The 21,916-nt window shown below is 54.2% G+C and overlaps 1 protein-coding gene across 1 annotated transcript; it reads left to right on the forward strand.

Moving 5' to 3' along the window:
- The first annotated feature begins 139 nt into the window (after positions 1-139).
- LOC128333135 (uncharacterized) lies at positions 140-19,165 on the forward strand. Its single transcript, XM_053268251.1, has 22 exons — positions 140-242; positions 6,570-6,643; positions 7,996-8,059; positions 9,039-9,127; positions 9,451-9,514; positions 10,567-10,652; positions 10,975-11,047; positions 11,999-12,084; positions 12,419-12,497; positions 12,891-12,982; positions 13,831-13,900; positions 14,201-14,370; positions 14,739-14,861; positions 14,981-15,101; positions 15,192-15,329; positions 15,723-15,896; positions 16,072-16,221; positions 16,446-16,565; positions 16,667-16,775; positions 17,099-17,161; positions 17,429-17,620; positions 17,915-19,165. The coding sequence occupies exons 1-21, from the start codon at positions 219-221 to the stop codon at positions 17,611-17,613; spliced, it is 2,154 nt and encodes a 717-aa protein (XP_053124226.1). The 5' UTR covers positions 140-218; the 3' UTR covers positions 17,614-17,620; positions 17,915-19,165.
- The last annotated feature ends 2,751 nt before the right edge of the window (positions 19,166-21,916 follow it).

Consider the following 21,916-nt stretch of genomic DNA (forward strand, 5'->3'; position numbering starts at 1 on the left):
CCTTGTTTAGATCCAAATATGGCAGTTGCTGGAGGGGGGGTCCCCGTCTGGGAGTGTTTTGCCATGGCGCTGGGGTTCCGACGGATCCTGATGGGGCTGGAGGTTCCGCTGCTGCCTTCAAACTCTCTGGACTCGACTGTTGGCAGGAGGATTTTCTGGCCTCTCCTGCTGCTCACGGCATATTTCCGTCCCATTTTGGCCGTGAGGGAGCGCAGAACATGGCCTCAGGCAAGGAGTCCAGAGTGAGTGTCCACCGCCCTGCCCCAAATAGGTTCAGTGTAGGGTGGGGGGGGGGGACCCAGAGGGGTTGGATTTGGGTCCAGGTGGAGACATTTAGGAAGTGAGACTGTCCTGGACCCTTTGAGCTGACCAAGGTGGGCATGAATGAACTGGCCCAGCGCACCTTCACAAGGTCTTCATGGAGCACCAGCCCCCCATGGATGGCTCAGAGCTCCATCAGCCCCTTCCCTCCTCCAGGACCTCATCCAGCGAGAAAGCACAGAGTGGAGCCACCTGCACAGAACGGGGAAGGGGCTCCCGGCCTCTCCGAGATCCCCACAGTTTTCCCCTTCAGAGGGGCAGGGTGGCCATATGAGGGTCGAAGAAAACAACACTGGTCATTCTTGGTAGTTGAGCATGACTGGAATGGATGGTGAAAAGATCCCAGGCTCAGGAGCATTTAAGCATCCAGCAACACCCCTGCAGCGAAGCTCCCCCTCTCTCTTTCTCTTTGGATAGATGGTGATGACCTCCATTTTTTGGAAGGCTTTTTCCTCTGTAGCTTTGCATGGGATTATATGAGTTCTATTGTTTGTTAGCCATTATTTTTAAATTAAAAGGAAGATATCAATTTAATGGAATGCGGGGGGGGGGAGGAAGGAGGATAGAAATGGCGAATTCTGCCAAGTGGGAGTTGCAGGTTCTGTGGAGGATGGGAATTGCCCCCTCTTGATGAAGGGGGTGGGGGGGGACCCCCAGGGGTTGGATTTGGGTCAAGGTGGAGACATTTAGGAAGCTAGACTGTCCTGGCCCCTCTGGGCTGACCTTGTAGGGCAGGAAGGGACTGGTCCAGCCCATCTTCACGGGGTCTTCATGGAACAGCAGCCCCCCATCGATGGGTCAGAGCCCCATCAGTCCCCTCCGTCCTTCAGGACCTTATCCAGCGAGGAAGTGCAGAGTGGAGCCACCTGCACAGAGGAAGGGAAGGGGTTTCTGGTCTCTCCGAGATACCTGCAGCTTCCCCCTTCAGAGGGGCAGGATGGCCATATGAGGGACTTGAAGAAAACAACACTGGTCATTCTTCGGTAAAAGAAATGAAATGTTGAGGAGGGGGGATGGAGGAAGGATAGAAAGGGCCAGTTCTGCCAAGGGGGAGTCGCAGGTTCTGTGTAGGATGGGAATTGCCTCTCTTGATGTGGCATGGCTCCTCTGCTCTGAGCAAAAGCGTGACCTGTTTGAGCTGGTGAAGCCATTTCTAGGCTAAGGAGATGGGAAACTGCTTCACTAGCTTAAGATCTGCATGTCAGGCATCTGCTGAAGTCACAGGAGCCGGACCAGTTAACGAGTGGGCAACCCTGCCTCTTGATGCCTTGTGCCCACCACTGAGGCTGGGAGTTCCGCCATCCTTGTTTAGATTCAAATATGGCAGTTGCTGGAGTGGGGATCCCCGGCCGGGAGTGTTTACCGGTCGCCATGGCACTGAGGTTCTGATGGATCCTGATGGGGCTGGAGGTTCCGTTGCTGCCTTCAAACTCTCCGGACTCGACCGTTGGCAGGAGGACTTTCTGGCCTCTCCTGCTGCTCACGGCCAATTTCGTCCCATTTTGGCCGTGAGAGAGTGCAGAACATGGCCTCAGGCAAGGAGTCCAGAGTGAGTGTCCATGGACATGCCCCAAATATGTCAATGAGATGGGGGGGAGACCCCCAGGGGTTGGATTTGGGTCCAGGTAGAAACATTTAGGAAGTGAGACTGTCCTGGCCCCTTTGGGCTGATCCTGTTGGGCAGGAAGGGACTGGCCCAGCCCTTCTTCACGGGGTCTTCATCAGGGGTGTATCAAGCATGGGTCAGGCTGGGCATGTGCCCCGGAAGCCACATGAAGGGGGGGCACCATTTTTAAAAATTAAAAATCAATAAATAATGGCCACCAAAAACAAAATGGCCACTGCACATGCTCAAATGACTTCTCTGTGGCCCTAGGTCATGCCAAGCCTCACAGAGGCCATTTGAGCATGCGCTGTGGCCATTTTGTTTTCAGTGGCCATTTTTTAAAAACAAAATTTATTTTAATAAATGGCCACTGCACATGCTCAAATGGTCCCTGTGGGGCCCTAGAGGCTAGAGGATAGAGGGGAACATTTGCTTACCCCAAATGGCCTTTACCAAGCCCCCCGAAGGGGCGACAGGTAATTTTTTAAATAATAATAATAATAATATAAGTCACTGTACACATATTTAGTTTGGCACAATGTATGGAGAATCGGGGCTTGTGAATGCTGAGCTGAAGCTTATGAGCTAGGATTGTATTCATTTGCTCTTACTTTGCTTCTTGTGATAAGTGAGTTAAATGTAATGTCTTAATAATATGGCTATTAATGGTGAGTTTGTCTTTGAATCAGTGTGAAATCCTTAGTATTAAGGCCCACTGGGAGTTTCTTGCTCTCTTTCTCTCATTTTAACTGTCTTTCTGAAAGACTAGAATATATTCCAAGCAGTGACACAGTTTACTCTGCATATCCTTAAATTATTTTCAGAGTATCTGGGGAAAATCAAATTCTCCATTTATTTTAAAAACTGATTTAATAGTGATGCTACAATGCATAGTAGAGAATGAGACAGGCACTTCTCTTTAGTTTTCCAAGTATACCTCCACATAGTATTTGGGTATTTCATGAGCTGCAGCATACTGAAATGTGTAGTTTCCCAGCAATTTTTGGACTGGCTACATCCACTGCTAAATAGTTTTTGAGATATTAAAAGATTAACAAGCTTGACTTGTATTTTTCAGCTGTTATTATGGTAAAGTTATCTGAAAGATGGGTGTCAGATGTTTGGACAGGGGGCGCAATTTCAGTGCTTGCCCCAGGCGCTATTTCCCCTAGATACGCCTCTGGTCTTGGATGGCTCAGAGCTCCACCAGCCCCCTCCCTCCTCCAGGACCTCTTCCAGTGAGGAAGCACAGAGTGGAGCCTCCTGCACAGAACAGGGGAAGGAGCTCCTGGCCTCTCCGAACTCCCTGCAGTTCCCCCTTCAGAGGGGCAGGATGGCCATATTAGGAACTTTAAGAAAACAATACTGGTCATTCTTGGGGGATGAGCATGACTGGGATGGATGGTCAAAAGGGCCCAGGCTCAGGAGGATTTTAAACATCCTGCAAGACCCCCGCTGCGAGGCTCTCTCTCCTTCTCCCACTTTGGACAGATGGTGACGACCTCCTTGTTTTGGAAGGCTTCTTCCTCTATAGCTTTGCATGGGATTATATGAATTCACTATTTTTCAATTAAATGTAAGATATAAATTTAATGGAATGGGGTTGGGGAGAAGGAGAGAGGATAGAAATGTCCAGTTCTGCCAAATGGGAGTTGCCGGATATGTGGAGGATGGGAATTGCCCTCTCTTGATGTGGCCTGGCTCCTCTGCTCTGAGCAAAAGCGTGACCAGTTTGAGCAGGTGAAGCCATTTCAAGCCTAAAAAAGAAACAGTGGTGTTCTAATTCTAACTGTGGTTGGGAGTGCCAGAGCACATTGAGTTTCATGCTATGTCCAACAATGAACCTCCATTGTGATCAGCAAAAAGGCTGCCATTTTGGCCGCGAGAGAGCACAGAACATGGCCTCGGGCAAGGAGTCCAGAGTGAGTGTCCACCGACATGCCCCATATAGGTTAATGGGGTGGGGGGGAGACCCCCAGGGTTGGATTTGTGTCCAGGTGGAGACATTTAGGAATTGAGACTATCTTGGCCCCTTTGGGCTCACCCAGGTGGGCAGGAAGTGCAAGCCCATCCCATCTTCACTGGGTCTTCATGGAGCACCAGCCCCCCATGGATGGGTCAGAGGCCTGTCAGCCCCCTCCCTCCTCCAGGACCTCATCAAGAAAGGAAGTGCAAAGTGGAGCCACCTGCACAGAGGAAGGGAAGGGGCTCCTGGCCTCTCCGAACTCCCTGCAGTTCCCCCTTCAAAGGGGCAGGATGGCAATATGAGGGACTGGAAGAAAACAACACTGGTCATTTTTGGGAACTGAGCATGACTGGACTGGATGGGCAAAAGGGCCCAGGCTCAGGAGCATTTAAGCATCCAGCAACACCCCTGCAGGGTCTCTCTCTCTCTCTCTCTCTCTCTCTCTCTTTCTCTCTCTCTGGTTAGATGGTGATGATGCCCTCCTTGTTTTGGAAGGTTTCTTGCCTGTAGCTTTGCATGAGATTATATGTTCTGCCAAGTGGGCGTCGCAGGTTCTGTGGAGGATGGGAATTGCCCCCTCTTGATGAAGGGGGTGGGGGGGAGACCCCCAGGGGTTGGATTTGGGTCCAGGTGGAGACATTTAGGAAGCGACACTGTCCTGGCCCCTCTCATTGCCCTGTAACACCGGTGTGGAGAAGTCTCCCTTTGGAGACCTGAGGGGCCAAATGTTCAGAATATTCCTCCTGCCCCTTGGAGGAAAGGCACGGTCCTGTTGTCCCCTTCCATGTGTGCTCAGGGATGGACTTCAGTCTGGATCCTGCAGGGTTGGCCTGCAGGGTTGCCAACCTTTTTGCTAGCCTGGCTCCTGTGCCTTGAAAAAGAGCTTGACAGTCCAAGATCAACCAGATGAAGCTTTTGCTGCAATGGAAATGAAGAGATGGGGAAATCTTCACCAGTTTAATTTCTATATGCCAAGTTTCCTCTAAAAGCATAAGAGCAGGAGCAGGAAGAGAGTTGGCAACCATGCCTGCTAGTGCCTCGTGCCCACCACTGGGCCTGGGAGTTCCGCCATCCTTGTGTACATTCAAACATGGCGGTTGCGGGGGGGGGGCAGCCGGGAGTGTTTACCGGTTGCAACGGATCCTGATGGGGCTGGAGGTTCCGCTGCTGCCTTCAGTCTCTCTGGACTCGACCGTTGGCAGGAAGACTTTCTCTCCTCTCCTGCTGCTCACGGCAAATTTCCGTCCACTTTTCGTCGTGAGGGAGCGCAGAACATGGCCTCAGGCAAGGAGTCCAGAGTGAGTGTCCAGCACCCAGCCCCAAATAGGTTCAATGTTTGGTGGGAGCGGGTGAGACCCCCAGGGGTTGGATTTGGGTCCAGGTGGAGACATTTAGGAAGTGAGACTGTCCTGGCCCCTTTGAGCTGACCTTGTAGGGCAGGAAGGGACTGGCCCAGCCCATCTTCACGGCGTCTTCATGGAGCAGCAGCCCCCCATCGATGGGTCAGAGCCCCATCAGCCCCCTCCCTCCTCTAGTGCCTCATCCAGCAAGGAAGTGCAGAGTGGAGCCACCTGCACAGAGGAAGGGAAGGGGTTCCTGGCCTCTCCGAGCTCCCTGCAGCTTCCCCCTTCAGAGGGGCAGGATGGCCATATGAGGGACTTGAAGAAAACAACATTGGTCCTTCTTGGGTAAAAGAAATGAAATGTTGAGGAGGGGGATGGAGGGAGGACTGAAAGGGCTATTTCTGCCCAGGGGGAGTCGCAGGTTCTGTGGAGGATGGGAACTGCCCCCTCTTGATGTGGCCTGGCTCCTCTGCTCTGAGCAAAAGCTTGACCAGCTTAGCCCAAAGAGATGGGAAATGCATCACCAGCTTGATATCTGCATGCCAGCCTTCTGCTGAAGTCACAGGAGCAGTATTAGTGAGAGAGTTGGCAACCCTGCCTCCTGGTGCCCCATGCCCACCACTGGGCCCTGGGAGTTCAGCTAACTGAGCCAAGATACACCTTTCAAAGTGTTGATGCTCTCATATTTAGCAGGGGGAGAGCAACTTGTCCCCTCCATCCCCAGCACAGCATCTCTCCGGTGGTTTTGCTGGCATCTGCTTGATGTTTCTTTTTGGACGGAGAGCCCTTTGGAGACAGGGGACCATCTTATTCAGGTCTTCTTGATTTATTTCTCTGTGTAAACCACTTTGAGTACTTGGGTTGGAGAGTGGAATATACATCTCTGTATTAGCCGACGGACTTGTTTAGATTCAAAAAGTGGCCGTTGCTGAGCTGCATCCCAGGGCTTGGTATGTTGACCTGGTCGCCATGGCGCTGGGGTTCAGATGGATCCTGATGCGGCTGGAGGTTCCGCTGCTGCCCTGGGAGCCCCTGGACTCGACTGGTGGCAGGAGGGCGTTGCGGTCTCCCCTGCGGCTCACGCCAAATCTGGTCCATTTGGGGCCATGTGGGAGCGCTGAACATGGCCTCCGGCAAGGGGTTTAGAGGGAGGGTTCACCACCCTGCCCCAAAGAGGTCCAATGTGGGGGTGGGGGGAGAGACCACCAAAGTTCTCAAAGCGGTTTGATGAGACATCTAGGATGGGAGTCTCCACTGGCTGCTTAGGAATGACCCCGGTGGGTGTGAAGTGGCCCAGCCCATGCTCACTCCTGCTCTCCTCTCTCCTTGGCAGGACATGGGAGAAGGATGCCCCTTACTCCGCGGCGTGGGCAGCCTTGATGGGGCTACTCCTGTGGCTCCTCTCAGGTATGTCCTCCTGTTCCTCCTGGGTTATCTGGGCCCATTCTTGATTAATGGCACCTTGGATTTGGGACCCTCTCAAGAAACATGGCCCCTGCCAGGGTTTCATTGTTGGAGATCCAGCTCCAGATGCCATCGGCCTTTGCCACCAGTAACCCTGATGACCACGACAGGTCTCTCTCTGACCAAGACGTAGCCAGAAGTCAGATAGAGGTCTTTTCCTCTCAGCATCTACTTCTGAATAAAGCAGATTAGTTTAACCTTGTGTGAATCTCCCTGCTTATCATGGACAAGCTGTTGCCCCTGAGACCCTGTTGACTTCTGCTGTAATGGGAGTGAAATAGCTGCTGAATACTCTGCCATAGAAGTCATGACCCCCAACATTCATAAGCCCAACCCCCAAGGGGTCCCTGTTTTCAAGGGGCACCCAGTCTATGTTCTGACTATTGGAATGTGGGAAAGACATCAGAGAATGACAGCAAAGGCAGGCAAAGGGAGTTCCAAAGGAGAAGAGCCAATCAGTCTGAGCTACCTGGGTTTTGGGGGAGGATCCAGGGATTCAGGCACAGGAGGCAGGGGAGGGTTCTCGTGCACAATTTGCTCTCTAGGGTTTCAAATGAGGATGGGTGGGGTGGGGGGATCGGTCCCCTAGTCTGCTCTCTGAGGACTGAGGGGCTGTGGGGCTCCATGGGCTGGTGGGCCTGGCCCACCATTTCTCAATGCCTGGATTCCAGGTGAGCCCTGCAGCCACCCAGAGCGTGAGGCTGGAGCCAGGGTGTGGCTGGCTGCTCCTTCAGGGCTGGATCCGCTGGTGCCTCCTTGAGTGGTTGCAGGGCAAAGGGAGCAGTTGAGATGGGGAGTGATGGAAGCCCCTCTGGGGGCCAGAGGAGTGGGTTGTGGCAGCCCCTCGGAACAGGTGATGCTGAGTCAGACCATTGCTCTACTCTGACCAGTAGCCGCTCTCCAAACCCCAACCAAGGGAGCTGAGCTGTTTTAGAGGTTTTAAAAGTAGGCAGTATATACATATATATAAATCCAATGAATGAATGAATGAATGAATGAATCAGGAAAGAAGGAAAGAAAGAAAGAAAGAAAGAAAGAAAGAAAGAAAGAAAGAAAGAAAGAAAGAAAGAAAGAAAGAAAGAAAGCCCTTTATGTTGTGGAGAGCTGGGAGGGTATATAAATAAAATAAAATAAAATAAAATAAAATAAAATAAAGAAAGTAAGTAACCCTTATGTTGCAGGGAGCTTGGAGGGTTCTTGCCTTCACCCCAGCCCACTGCTGGAAACTGGCTACTCCGGGTTCCTTCGACACACTCTCTCACTCACTTGTGTCTTTTGTCCTTTTCCCCTCTCAGTGACTTCCAGCCACAGGAGATATATGAAGAGCGCTCCGTGGCCAAAACGAGCAAATGGTCACTGGTAAGGGATGAAAACCCAGTCTGTACATGGCAGGGCTGGGAGGGGGTGGGAGAGACCCCATTTCAAGCTAGAAGAAGGGCGTGTGGTAGAGATCCAGTCTTAGCAGGTTGAAGGGATGCTTTGAGAACTTGTCCGGAAAAGCCATATGCATCGATCTTTGCAGTGGTAGTAGCAGTGACTTGGGTGGGTGGGATGAGTGACAATCCGGGCTCAACTACAAGTGACTCAGGCAAAGGTGGGAGACCCTCGCTATGGAGGAAGCATCATGGGAACTTTAGGGATGGGAAGTGCTGAGAGGGAAGAGGGGTGTGTCTACCTATCTTCCAACCTCGCTTCTTCATTCCGCTCTCCTGCCCCAAATCTCTCCCTCCCCCAGGGTTCTAGACTTTGATTTTGTTCTGGACTACCAAGCAGAAAACACATCCAGGAAGGGAGCAGTCTGGAGGGGAACTAGAGTGGGAAAGTCTTCTTTGGGGTAGATGGTGCACTCTTTCCCCCCTGCCACTTCTTGGCTCCACATGGCCCCCTTTCTGGTGTCATTGAAAAGGGCCTCAAAACACGGGTCTGCAGCATCAAGTGGCCAATAGCTCTGCCCAGCAAAGAGAAGAACTTAGCTAGGCTTTCCTTAATTAAAGGCACCATGAAAGAAACCACAGTGTCCCATGTAGCAGGAGGCCTGACTCTTCTTCGGGATCCTGCCACTCCAAATGTTGTGTAATAGCCATGATCTCACCCGACTGCCCAGGAATGGGCAGAAAGCTGGTTTCTGAGGTTCAGTAGATTCTTGGGTTTGGTTCCTCTCTGAGCCCAGTTACACGTTGGTAGACACGGTTTTGAGGTGCTAAGGAGCCACCTCCTGCTTTAAGCTCCTCTGTTAAGAAGGACCTCTTGAAGGAGGGTTGACGTTTGGACCCCAGATGCCCTGGAAAGGTCAAGTGGGCACCAGAGCACCCATTCCTCTCTCCATTCTCATCCACAGAAGTCATTCTCGGACGGCTCCAGGATTCAGACGGTCAACACTGGGAACGAGATCCTGGAAGAAGCACATGCCATCAGTTCCCCGAGGAGGTAGAGTTTCTTCTTGAACTTTTGTGTAGGGAAGGTTTTCTGTCCCCCTGGCAGCCTGGATCTGGGATGGATCCAGTGCCGCTGACTGGCAAGAGGTGCAGGGCAGACAAAAACAACGTCTTCATACATTGTGTAGAAGCATTCACTCTTCCAAGAATGGTGGTGGTGATGTCCGTTAGCTTTAAGGGCACAGAGGATAGCTTCCTGGAGGCCTGCCGGATGGCTGTCCCCTATTGGAAGCAGAGTGCTGGGCTAGATGCATCTTTGGTCTGATCCAGCAAGGCTCCTCCGAGGTACTCATGCCATTGTATTTCTTCCTGCAGTGTCTTCACGGTTGAGGAGGATGGATGGTTTCTGCAGACCGTGGACACCGAATGGTCTTGTGAGGTAAGGAAACGATTCCAGTCGCTTTTGTGGATGGGCTGGTGGAGGAGTGAGGGGAGATTGCATCTCCACCGTCAGGAGACAGAGGGGGGTCAGATCCAGAAAGGGGAGGAAATCCAGCTGCTGCATGTTGGCCAGAGGAGTACAGTGGGAACGTCGTGGCTAGGGAAGGATTCTGCAACCCTCTGCCTCTCCTTCCAATGGCCACCTTTCTGGGTTTGTGTGCTTTGGATTTGAGGTGTCAAACGGCTCCCAAGACCCTGAGATGGGTCAGGAGAGGAGAGGGTCTTCCTGGCAGAGATCTTCCAGGTCTCTTGACTGAAGAGGCATTTCTGTAGAGACAATCATGGTCCCCTCAGGTAAAAACAGCCCACAGCAGGACAGATGGCCCTCACTCCGGACTCAGGGGCCCATCTTGTCTCTCCCCTTGGAAAGGCTGTGCTAACCCTGTTTCCTGGGGAGAGGAGAGAAGAGAAGAGGACATGAAGGGGTGGGATCAAGAAGACTCTCTGGGCCAAACTATTGATGCCAGTGGGTCCCGTTCCTCTTTGTTTCCATTCCCCATGAAAGGAATGCAGAAGAAATGACAACAAGCAGTTAGCATTCCATTCTGGAGCTCCCATGCAGTGATGTTTCTGTTAATGGCTGGTTTTTGGGAGGGAAAGAAAGAGATTTCACAGACCTACCTGTCATGCTGTCTTTGGACTAGAGCTCCAGAGTGCAGCCAACTGATTCTGATGGCCCTTTTGAAGGATGGTGGCCATTTTGCTGACCACAGTAGATCATCTTACAATGGAGGTTCATTGTTGGACATAGGATGAAACCAAATGGCCACAAGCATGTGGTGGCTGTGCCCTGGCACTCCCAACCAGTTAGAATTAGAACACATGGTTGCTTTTTAATAAGGTTTTTTTGTCTTTAGAAAAAAATCAAAATAATTTAAAGAAATAAAAATGAACTCAAAGAAAATGTCAGGGGGAAAACTCCCTACGAATCCTAGGCCCTAGGAAGATCAGAGTGAGTACACACATTGGAAACCTTTGTCTCATTTGCAGAGTCCTGACATCCAAGAGGCCACGATCCCAGAAGACAACACTAGGGATCAGGAGCTGGACGTGGAGAGCTTTGTCAGTTCCCCGAGGTACTCTTTTCTCACCTGGAGGGGCAGCTCCATCGCTCATGGAAGTAGAGGACCTTCCTTAGGAGCCCATGCAAGTTTTTTTGGGGGGAGGTGGTTAGTTTAGCAAGAAGCCAAGGGTGGAGAGAAGCTCCGAGCAGCATGGAGGATTGTTTCCATGGAGACAGGTGTCTCCATGCCCAGCCCGTGGGCTTCCTGCAGGCATCTGGCTGTCCACTCCTGGAAACAGGGTGTTGGGCTGCATGCCTCATCCATCTTATCAAGCAGAGCTCTTTCTAAGCACTCGTGTTCTGATCTCATGTGTCTTCTTTCTTTCTTTTCTTAGCGTCCAGAGGCCAAGCACCGTGTTGAGGAGGCTGCAAAACACCGCTGCTGACCAAGAGCCATCCCTTGGAGAGGTCAGGAAGCCTCAACATCCTTGGAAGGACTGTGGGTTGGGCGTGTGGGTCCCCCGTGTTGGCCAGGAGTAGAGAGCATGTGGAATGGCCCCAGTTTTTGATGCTGCCGGGTGGGCGGCCATCTTCTGACAGTCGTTTGCTTAAAGCTATGGTAAAGGGACAGCCATGCCCTTAACAACACTGCATCCCAATGGTGGCACGGTGGGGGTGATAGGATTAAAGAAGATGGCCCCAAGGAGATGGCGGCCATGGCCTTGACGTCCGGTCCAGATCTCACAGTTAAAGGTGGAGCATCCTGTTGCTTTAATGGCAACCATTGAAAAACAGTGACAAATAAATGAAGAATGAATAAAAATACAAAACAATAAGCAAACTCAACCAAACCAATGAGAAATGAACTAAATGGAAAGGGGAAAGAACTGGGAAAGAAAGAGGAAAGGAGACCCCATTTTGGCATGCTTTTGCACGTGCCTTTAGTGTCCTCACTAAGGAGCCGACTGAAAGCATGAAGTGGACTGGAAGTGGTCTTTTCCAGTCACCAGAGCCATCGGGGCCCCAGCTGAGTGAGGGAGCGCAACATGTCTTGGGGGGGGGGCGGCGGTTGATGCCTTTCCCCTCTGCCATTTGCATGAGTGCGCAAAGGCCTGAAATCAGCCCGACCGACCTCACTGCGAGGAAGGCGGGCACGAGAGAGGAGCTCTTTCGCCATCTCTCCCGCCCGCCTCCAGCCAGCACGCCTGGGCTCCAAAGTGGTTTTTAAGAAAATTGAAAATCAGGAAAGCGGGAGGAATTGTGTCCAGAACTGGACGATCCCCTTCCGGCCCACTTCCTGCGTTCAGCTCACCCGGTGATGACCGCTGGAAGGTGCCAGGCTGGCCATTTCCCTGCTGAAGCCTAGGAAGCCAATGCGAGGGCCAGAGCAGCCATTTCTCCCCCTTCTCTCCTTCACAGAGTTCTTCCTTCCCGGGGGCCGAGACTCCACCCGCCAGCGTGGAGGAAGAGGGGTCGGAAGGGGACTATGCCACCAGTTCCCCCAGGTACCTTTCTCAGCTGAAGGGCCGCTCCAGGGATCAGAGAGGCGGATCACCTTCCCCAGGAGCCTTGGTTGATTAGACATGTTCATGGAGGAGAAGCCAGTTGAAGACTATTACCCATGACAGCCAAGGAACCTCTGAATCTCCAGATTTCTCTCTCTCTCTCTCTTTCTCTCTCTCTTTCTCTCTCTCTCTCTCTCTCTCTCTGAATAAACACACTTTGATGCCACATGTAACCAGGTCTCAAGTGGTTCACAACCAACTAAATAGGTTGATGCACAAGGGCTCTTGGCATGCATTGATGTTCTTATGCCATGTCTCTCCTTTCTCCTCTCAGAGTCCAGAAGCCAAAGAAGTGGCTCATCAAGAAGATGATGATGAACACCTACACAGTGGAAGACTCGTCCTCTGCAGAGGTCAGAAATGACCCATTTCATCATCCATTTTTTCATGTGAACGGGCTCTAGGTTGTGTGTGTGTGTGTGTGTGTGTGTGTGTGTGTGCGTGCCCTGTTCCCCAGCAGGAGACAGAACATGGAATGGTTCTAGTTCTAGATGCTGCAGGATGGGAGGGATTGTGATTGGTGGGATGGGAGGAAATGCAGCTGAGGCATTGGAAAGGGGGCAAAAATGTGGTGAAAGGCTTTTCTTCTGGGCAGAGATGCCAAATGCCTTTTCTACCAAGAGGCACGTCTTATTTTAGAGCCGGATGTCTTCCCAACTGTCCCTTGGGCTTGGTTCCTCTCAGAAGCCTCGCAAGGTCAACGCAAGCCCTGGAACGCTCCCGTTTCTCTTCTCTCTCCTCCCCAGTGCTCCTCTACGGACGAGGACGACACGATGCATGAGATCAGCAGCATCGAGGACGAGGTGTGGGACTCTCCACCGACCCCCAGTTTGGCCAGGTAGGTACCCTTCTCTCAGCTGAAGGGCCTTAGGAGCCAGTAGGGAGCTGGGGGAGGAGAGCTGGTCTTGTGGTAGCAAGCATGGCTTGTCCCCATAGCTAAGCAGGGTCTGCCTTGGTTACATATGAATGGGAGACTTGATGTGTGAGCATTGGAAGAGATTCCCCTTAGGGGATGAAGCCGCTCTGGGAAGAGCAGAAGGTTTCAAGTTCCCTCCCTGGCAGCATCTCCAAGATAGGGATGAGAGAGATTGCTGCCTGTAACCTTGGAGAAGCCGCTGCCAGTCTGTGAAGACAATACTGAGCTAGATAGACCAATGGTCTGACTCAGTAGATGGCAGTTCCCTATGTTCCCTATGTTCCTATGGGGGGCTTTTAGCACAGTAAGCAGAAGGCTGCAGGGGACAGGGGCAGCTCCCCCATGTCTGAGCCCCACAGAGGGATGTTTCCTCCAACTTGCTCCCTGAGGACTCTGGAGGGGGAGTTCACCCAAGGAAGCCGATTGACAGCAGGTGCAAGACAGACACCAGCAAGTCTATTGCTGGCTATTAGCAGAGGGAGCTCCGAGACCCCCATGCTGTTGGCATGAGCGGGTGTTGGGGAGAAGGAGCAGGGGAGGGCTCCTGTCTCGATGCCCCCTTTGAACACTTCCCAGGGCTTCTCAGTGGGGAACGAAAGGCTGGACTTGGGAGATCTCTGGCCTGATGAAGTTCCCCTGCCAGCCACCTCCCAAGGGAGGCGAGATCCTTGCTTAGCATCTCTTTGGGTGCCCGTGTTCTTCTTCAGCTGGCTGCCATCTCCAACAGGACAGACCTTTGAGCAGCTTTTCTCTCTCCTCTCCTCTCTCAGGAACATCGACGAAGAGGAAAGAAGAGGACAGCTGGCCCCAGATTGGTTCTCCTCGGTCCATCTGGGAGAGGTAAGGGGTGCAAACCAAGGGTGACTTGACTCCACCCCTCTGCCCCTCCTTTCCTGCACTACACAGGATGGCGGCTTGGATGGCAGTCACTGTTCACACGGGAGTTGGAGACTTACCCTTTTCCCTTGTGGATGTCTTTCCCTTCCAGTTGACCTCATGCACCCTGAGCCAGAGGCAGCACCCTCCAGGCCCAGATGTGGGTGCAGACACCCATGGCACTGGCCTGGCCCTGGGGATTCTCCTGACCCATAACCGTCCCTCGGACTGTGTGCTGAGGCCTGACCCTCCTCTTCTTCGCAGGGGAGAGCAACAAAGAAGATCGGGGACGTCGTCCGGTGTGTGGAGTATGCCAGCGAGGTGGAGGAGAGGTTCCCCGAACTCCTGGTGGGCCTGGTCAACAAGATCCTCACCGGCCTGCAGAACACCACCGAGGGAGTCGGGAACCGAGACAGCCAAGACCTGCCTCCTCAGTAAGTCATGGCGGTGGGGAAAGCGGGGCCAGCAAGTCCTCCTTCCAGCACTCTGCGAGGACAGGCTAGGGTCATTTCTCCCATGTCCCACTCTGATGGGCGAGGAGCATTTCTGGCCTGTTGGGGTGACTCTGGCACGGTGGTCCCTTCCCTCAGCTCCACAGGGGAGACCCCAGAATTTGCAGCCCTCTTGGCTCTGCAGAGAGCCTAAAAATGCGTCTGCAGTGTTAAAAAACCAGCTGTGGGGAAAGTCACTTCACCCCTGTGGTCTCCCTCCCATGGTCCAACACAGTCGCTCCACCCTTGACACTACACCACCCCGCAAGGAGACACACACTTTGGTGACAGCAACCTTCTCTTCTCTGCAGGGAGACTGCGCAGATTGTCCGGACCCTGCTGGAGAGGGTGGCACAGGTGACCCCAGAGAAGACCTGCTGGGAATCCCTGTGCTCTCCGCAGAGCTGCCTCCAGGGTGTGGCCCTCTTGGTGAGGTAAGTAGGAGTGAATAGGAGATATCTCAGGAGGCCTGGGGGCTGGTGTGGTTTGGGTCAGGTCTGCTCTTTCTGGACCTTCCGCCCAGGACTCAGCAGGGTCTTTTGGTGTTTTGCAGGGCTCTCCTCCAGACACGGTCCTCCACAGTGGCCAGGCTGAAGGCATACCTGGCTTCCCTCTTCAGCCTGGACAAAGATCCAGAAGAGCATTCCCTCGCAGAGGTGGCCTTCTTTGTGGAGGTGAGCAGCGTCTTCCTCAGGGTGGGCTTCCCTGAGAGGAGGGTCTGGCCCCAGAGGCTAATGGATGTTTTCCTCCTTTCCCTCTTTTAGCTGCTCCTGAAAGACCAAGACTTTGCTGCCTTAGAGAAGACCTGGACGCTCCTGGTAGCGTGGCTAGTCCACCCCAGCCAGAACATCTGCTACCTGAGCGAAAGGGGACTTCTCCAAATTTATGGCACCCTGAAGGCGGTGAGTGACATCCCTGGGCATGGAGCATCCCTAGGCATGGAGACTCCTCTCTTTGGGGAGCCCTTCCTGAGGCTGGTGCTCCTAGGCATCCCCAGGTGTGATGGGGAGATTTCTCCAGTTGGGTGGATTCAGTCTGTGGAACCCTTGCCACAGGACGAAGGAGAAATGCTTAAGGGAAGGCACAGGAATGCATCTCTCAGTAGGAGCCTGATTCCCCACGTGCTCCAATGCCGCATTCTCCCCGCTCTTTGTGCCTCTGGGATGGCTTGAGTCATCTCCTCCCCAAGGCAGTGGATGGTGGCCAAGCAGCATCAAACACGGACAGCTCTGTGGTGCGTTTAGCAGCGGGTGGACTAGCATGTGTTTTCAAGGATCCACCTTTTCCCTCCCTAGGCCAAGAAAGCCCAGGATTTTAGTGCCGGGATCCTGGGAGGGCTCAGGACCTCCAGTCTGGAAGCCACTTTGGGGGTCCTGGCCTTCATGGAGCGGCTGAGGCACTGTCCATCAGAACACCAGGCCACGGTGAATGCTGTCCTGGCTGCCCTGTGCCGCCCTCTCTTCCACCACGTGAGTACTTGCACGCCAGCCCTCCGCCCCGGCTCTATGAGGGCCGGCCAACCTGCAGGTTCCGACTGGGTTGGAGAAGGGAAACCAGAAACCCCCTAGAGACCCATGCAAGCTCTTCATCAATTATGGAGGTGAGGAATTCCTCCCTAATAACAAGCCCTGTTCTTCTTTGTAGGAGGAGGCTAAGATCCGAAGGGCAGCCATGAGGACCCACCTGGATCTCCTGCAGCACCGCCACCACCACCACAAGGGTAGAGAGGAGAACATCACGACCCTCATCGCGGTGCTGATGCATGTGGAGGATGAAGACCTGGAGGTAGCACAGGTGAGGGCCCACTTCTTCCTGCCACCCCTATGAAGGTGTTTAGGCTTCCCCAAGTCCAGCCACCCAGTGGCAGGCTCCAGAGTTAGCCTCATGGGGTGGTGAATCCACAAGCTGTCCTGCTGTGGTTTGGCCCATCCAGGCCCTACTCCTTGAAGCCCCCTAAGAGGTTTCTTGGAATCCCTTGGCAGCCTTTTTCACTCCCATTCCGTTCTTTCTTTTGGCAGGCTGCGAAGGACAATCTGAGCCTCCTGGCGGAAGCCCTCCTATGGCACCTGGAGGGCAGGCTGCTGGCGCGGGACTCTTACAGCCTGCAGGAGCTGCTCCACAAGATCGCCAAGCGTCTGGTAAGGGCAGCCCCTTCCTGTCCATCCCTCGGCTCAAATGGCTCAAGGACCTTTGGGCGATGCTTTGCTCACTCGGGATTTGTCTTTGCTCTTGATCCCAGATTCGGCAGCTCGGCACAGAGGACGCCGTGGAGATGGAGGCCACCAAGATCCTGGGCTTCTTCCGCAGCGAGCAGCCTTCAGTGAGGAGAACGGCTGCCCTGCTGATCGGTAAGCGAAACAAGACTTTTGGGTCTCCCTTAGTGGGTCGTCTTGGTGGGCAAAGGTTCATTCTCTTGGAAGGCACTGCCAGAAGGGTGTGGAGGGGCAGGAGCTGTTCCCTCCCCAGGAGGACTGGCCCAGTGAGCGTTAGCGAGGTCTCTTGGCTTAATTTCCTTCCAAGGTGACGTAAGAGTCCCGGGAGGAATGGCTCAATCTGTCAGTCCCAGAGGGAGCAGAGAGGGGAGGACTTCCTCTCCTGAATGATGGGAAGTGGGCTGTCCATGCGCAGGGTCCTGAACTGTGGTCCCATTTCCTTCCACCCTTGTTTTTAGGTCACCTGGTCCACAAAAAGGGCAGCATCCTCACTGAAGGGAACATAGAGACCTTCCATGCTGGTAAGTGCCGGTTTCTGGGTGGGAAGGGGAAGTTTCTGTGAGGGGAGAGGCCTAGATTTAGGGACCACAGAGCTGGAATGGGCCACCTGTCCCCTCAAATGGAAGGTCCCGCTTGCATCCTCAGGGATGCTCAGCAGTAGGGTTTCCCAGAGTGCAGGGGAGAAAGAGTCAGGACTTGCGCCCTCTTGGTGTGGAAATGGTGGGGCTTGGCCAAGGGTGGGGTGATCTCTTCATGCCATTTCTGAACCTTCTCCTTCATCCCTCCAGCGCTGGAGAGCTTGCTTGGCGACCATGACCCCGAGGTCGGGAGAGTTGCCTGCAAGACAGAGAAGATTGTGAAGAAGGCCTTTTCCCTCCACTCCCGGCACGGGCTGCGGGCTGCCGTTCGGCGCTTGTGGGCGGGCTGTAAGAAGAAGAGACACCCGCCAGAGTACGGTGATCTCTCCACCTGACCGACTGGTGAGTAGACCAAGGCAGGGCTTCACTTGAAGGGGCCCCGATGGTTAGGGAGGGGGCTGGGGCTGCAGGAAGGGTGGGCAGGAATCTGGGCAACCCTCCCTCGTGTTGGAATGCCATCTTCGGACATTGTGGCCAGTTGTACAAGTAGCCCAAGGGAAAGAGGAAATCTCTCTCTTCCCTCTGGGAAATGAGGACACGGATATTCTGCCAGGAGTCCCTGGTGCTGGGTGGTGTCATGGGGGAGAGTGTGAGAAGACCCCCAATCTCTGAACCAATGTCCTTCTCTCTTTCCAGGAACAACAGCCCCGTGCTCTCCCCTTGAAGATCAGCAGCTGAAGGGAGGTTCAGGAAAGACCGTGCAGCGCAGGGGCCTCCCAGAAGACCTCCTCCAACCGCGTGGACACAAGATCTGTCCACAAGAAGACATCCAGCAGGGAAGTGCAGTTCTGTCTGAGGAGTGAGGGGGAAGCAGGCTCCACTCCCCTGGCCCAAGGAAGCCCCGCCTCTGGGGTGCAGAAGCCCCTCCCCTAGCTTCTGCTGGCAGGCAGTGGGAGGAGGCTACAGCACCACCCTGCCCCCAAGTGGCCCTTTGGAACCATTCTTGGGCTTCCCTTGGGTCCGGGGAGGCTGTGTGGCCCCAGCAGGAGGGCAAGGTCACCGCCTCCCTCCATTCCCACCAGCTGGCCAGGGAGCGCTCCCTCCTCCTTCCGCTTTTCTCCCCTTCCCCAGCGGCCTGGCTTCCCCTGGCAGGGGAAGCACCATCCAGGCATCCGCCCCCTCCCCTGCCGAGGGTGTGCTCCTCCCCCCCTCCACTCCCGCAGCCACGCCTCACTCCCCCCTCCGCTCCCTCCTCATTCCTCCTCAAACCGGTGCAGCAGCAGAGGAGCCCGGGAGACTCTGGGGGCCCCCTGCAGCCCCAGTAGCGCCCCCTGGTGCTGCCCGGTGGCAGGCCAGAGAATCCTCCTCTCCCTCCTGCTCCATGCTGTGGCTGCACAGTGGGGAGCCCGAGGTCAAGCAGAATTCTCTGGCTTGCCCCCCCCTCAACCCCCAGCCCCCTGCCCAATCCCCACTTGCTGGGCTGCCGGAGTGGAAAGGGAGGAGGAGCAGGGCAACCCCACTGATGCTGCTTTGTGCTTCTTGCAGGCTTGTGCTGCTGCTGGGCGGCTGGAGGAGTCGATCCGCCCCAGAAGAGGAGACCAAGTGAACGTGCCTGCAAGGAGCGGGGGTGGGGTGGGGTTGGGGGCTGGCTGGGACTCCCCCCAATTTTGTTTGCCCTGCCATTCCCTTCTTCTGTGTGACCCTGGGCTTCCTCCCTCCCCTCCTTCCCTTCCTCCCTCCCCCTCCCTCCCAGGGACAGAATGGGCTTTGCTGGTCGTCCCATTGGGGGCCGAGTAGGAATTTTTGGCTTTCCAACAGATTGGCCGAGATGGAAAGTTTTTTTGCCTACTCCATTCTGTCCTGTTTTGTTTCCTTTAGTTAGAAAGTTAAGTGATGACTTGTATCCTAATTAAGTATATGAATAAAGTTGCCCCTTTTGTTAAAAACCATCCCATCGTTTCTGAGTTCCTCTTTTCTTCTCGTCTCCCTTGGAGCGTTTGTGCCCACAGACTCCCAAGCTCACCTCTTGGCTGAGGGAGACGCTGCTACACTGCTGCAGGTCCATGCAAATGCCTCTTGCTTGGAAGCACTCACTCAGACAATTGGCTTGGATCACTCCAGAGGAGCCCACTTGAGGTTTGCCGCCAATGAGGTTTGCTGAGCACAGGATCCTGGGAGCAAGCTGCACCTTCCAATCGAGTGCCCGGAAAGCACAGCCTTGGCAAGGCCTGGCAAACTTACAAACCAAGGCCAAAATTCAATTAAAATGAAACCAAGGCAGACCCTGCTTAGCTAAGGGGACAAGTCACGCTTGCTACCACAAGACCAGCTCTCCTCTCCTCTGAGACGGGCGCTCTAGGCACCCGTCTCTGTGTGCACGCAGGCAACAAGCAGCCCAAGCACCCATCTGATCCCAGTGCCGGGGTAAAGGGCACGCTCGCACCCTCAACTTTGTCTAAAGGCTGGGCTTCAAAGTGGGGTTAGGCGGGCCAGCAGTGCCAGGGATGCCTGCGCTGCAGACGAGCAGCCTGGCTTAAACTGCTTCTTCTGGGAACCGTCTTCCTGAGAAACATAGCTAGGACAGTGAAGAGGGGAGCAGACCGCAGGAGAGAAGCGACCCCCACCCCCACCCCGGTCAGTCAAGAGCAGAGAGCAGGAAATCTGGTCCCTTCCCCATTCACAAAGGCAGGGGGTTCTCCAAGGCACCATTGCTGTGGAGACGGATGGGGCTCTCCTGTGCCGCAGCGGTGAGTTCCAGAGGTTCCTGGTAGAGTGGCGAGCAGCAAAAGATGGATCCCCTGGACGAGAACATGGCAGCACCGTGTGTGTGTGTGTGTGTGTGTGTGTGTGTGTGTGTGTGTCTGATTGCCCTGAAAAGTGCCTGACCCAGTTTTTGCTTCTCTCCTCAAAGGGGCCGGAAGGTGGTCATGGCGCCAAGCCAGTGGGCTTGTGGAGATCCTATCAGGACACGAGACTTGAAAGCCATCTGCTGCGCTTGGCTTAGTGGCCACAATGACTGGGAATAAAGCCCTGCTCTGACCTGAAGGAAGGAGGTTCCTTGCCTGGACCCCAATTGACACACACACACCTCCTCTGCCAAGCCTTCTGCTCCTCAGCAGCTCTATTACCCACATTTAGTGGGCGCCTCCCTCATGCCCTGTAACACCTGTGTGGAGAAGTCTCCCTTTGAAGACCCGGGGGGCCAAATGTTCAGAATATTCCTCCTGCCCCTTGGAGGAAAGGCACGGTCCTTTTTGTCCCCTTCCATGTGTGCTCAGGGATGGACTTCACACTGGATCCTGCAGGGTTGCCAACCTTTTTGCTAGCCTGGCTCCTGTGCCTTGAAAAAGAGCTTGACAGTCCAAAATTAAGCAGATGAAGCTTTTGCTGCAATGGAAATGAAGAGATGGGGAAATCTTCATCAGTTTAATTTCGATATGCCAGGTTTCCTGTAAAAGCATAAGAGCAGGAGCAGGTAGAGAGTTGGCAACCCTGCCTGCTGGTGCCTCGTGCCCACCACTGGGCCTGGGAGTTCCGCCATCCTTGTTTAGATCCAAATATGGCAGTTGCTGGAGGGGGGGTCCCCGTCTGGGAGTGTTTACCGGTCGCCATGGCGCTGGGGTTCCGACGGATCCTGATGGGGCTGGAGGTTCCGCTGCTGCCTTCAAACTCTCTGGACTCGACTGTTGGCAGGAGGATTTTCTGGCCTCTCCTGCTGCTCACGGCATATTTCCGTCCCATTTTGGCCGTGAGGGAGCGCAGAACATGGCCTCAGGCAAGGAGTCCAGAGTGAGTGTCCACCGCCCTGCCCCAAATAGGTTCAGTGTAGGGTGGGGGGGGGGGACCCAGAGGGGTTGGATTTGGGTCCAGGTGGAGACATTTAGGAAGTGAGACTGTCCTGGACCCTTTGAGCTGACCAAGGTGGGCATGAATGAACTGGCCCAGCGCACCTTCACAAGGTCTTCATGGAGCACCAGCCCCCCATGGATGGCTCAGAGCTCCATCAGCCCCTTCCCTCCTCCAGGACCTCATCCAGCGAGAAAGCACAGAGTGGAGCCACCTGCACAGAACGGGGAAGGGGCTCCCGGCCTCTCCGAGATCCCCACAGTTTTCCCCTTCAGAGGGGCAGGGTGGCCATATGAGGGTCGAAGAAAACAACACTGGTCATTCTTGGTAGTTGAGCATGACTGGAATGGATGGTGAAAAGATCCCAGGCTCAGGAGCATTTAAGCATCCAGCAACACCCCTGCAGCGAAGCTCCCCCTCTCTCTTTCTCTTTGGATAGATGGTGATGACCTCCATTTTTTGGAAGGCTTTTTCCTCTGTAGCTTTGCATGGGATTATATGAGTTCTATTGTTTGTTAGCCATTATTTTTAAATTAAAAGGAAGATATCAATTTAATGGAATGCGGGGGGGGGGAGGAAGGAGGATAGAAATGGCGAATTCTGCCAAGTGGGAGTTGCAGGTTCTGTGGAGGATGGGAATTGCCCCCTCTTGATGAAGGGGGTGGGGGGGGACCCCCAGGGGTTGGATTTGGGTCAAGGTGGAGACATTTAGGAAGCTAGACTGTCCTGGCCCCTCTGGGCTGACCTTGTAGGGCAGGAAGGGACTGGTCCAGCCCATCTTCACGGGGTCTTCATGGAACAGCAGCCCCCCATCGATGGGTCAGAGCCCCATCAGTCCCCTCCGTCCTTCAG

This window comes from Hemicordylus capensis, chromosome 7 (genome assembly GCF_027244095.1).
Source record: "Hemicordylus capensis ecotype Gifberg chromosome 7, rHemCap1.1.pri, whole genome shotgun sequence".
In the NCBI taxonomy this organism is placed as follows: Eukaryota; Metazoa; Chordata; class Lepidosauria; order Squamata; family Cordylidae; genus Hemicordylus; species Hemicordylus capensis.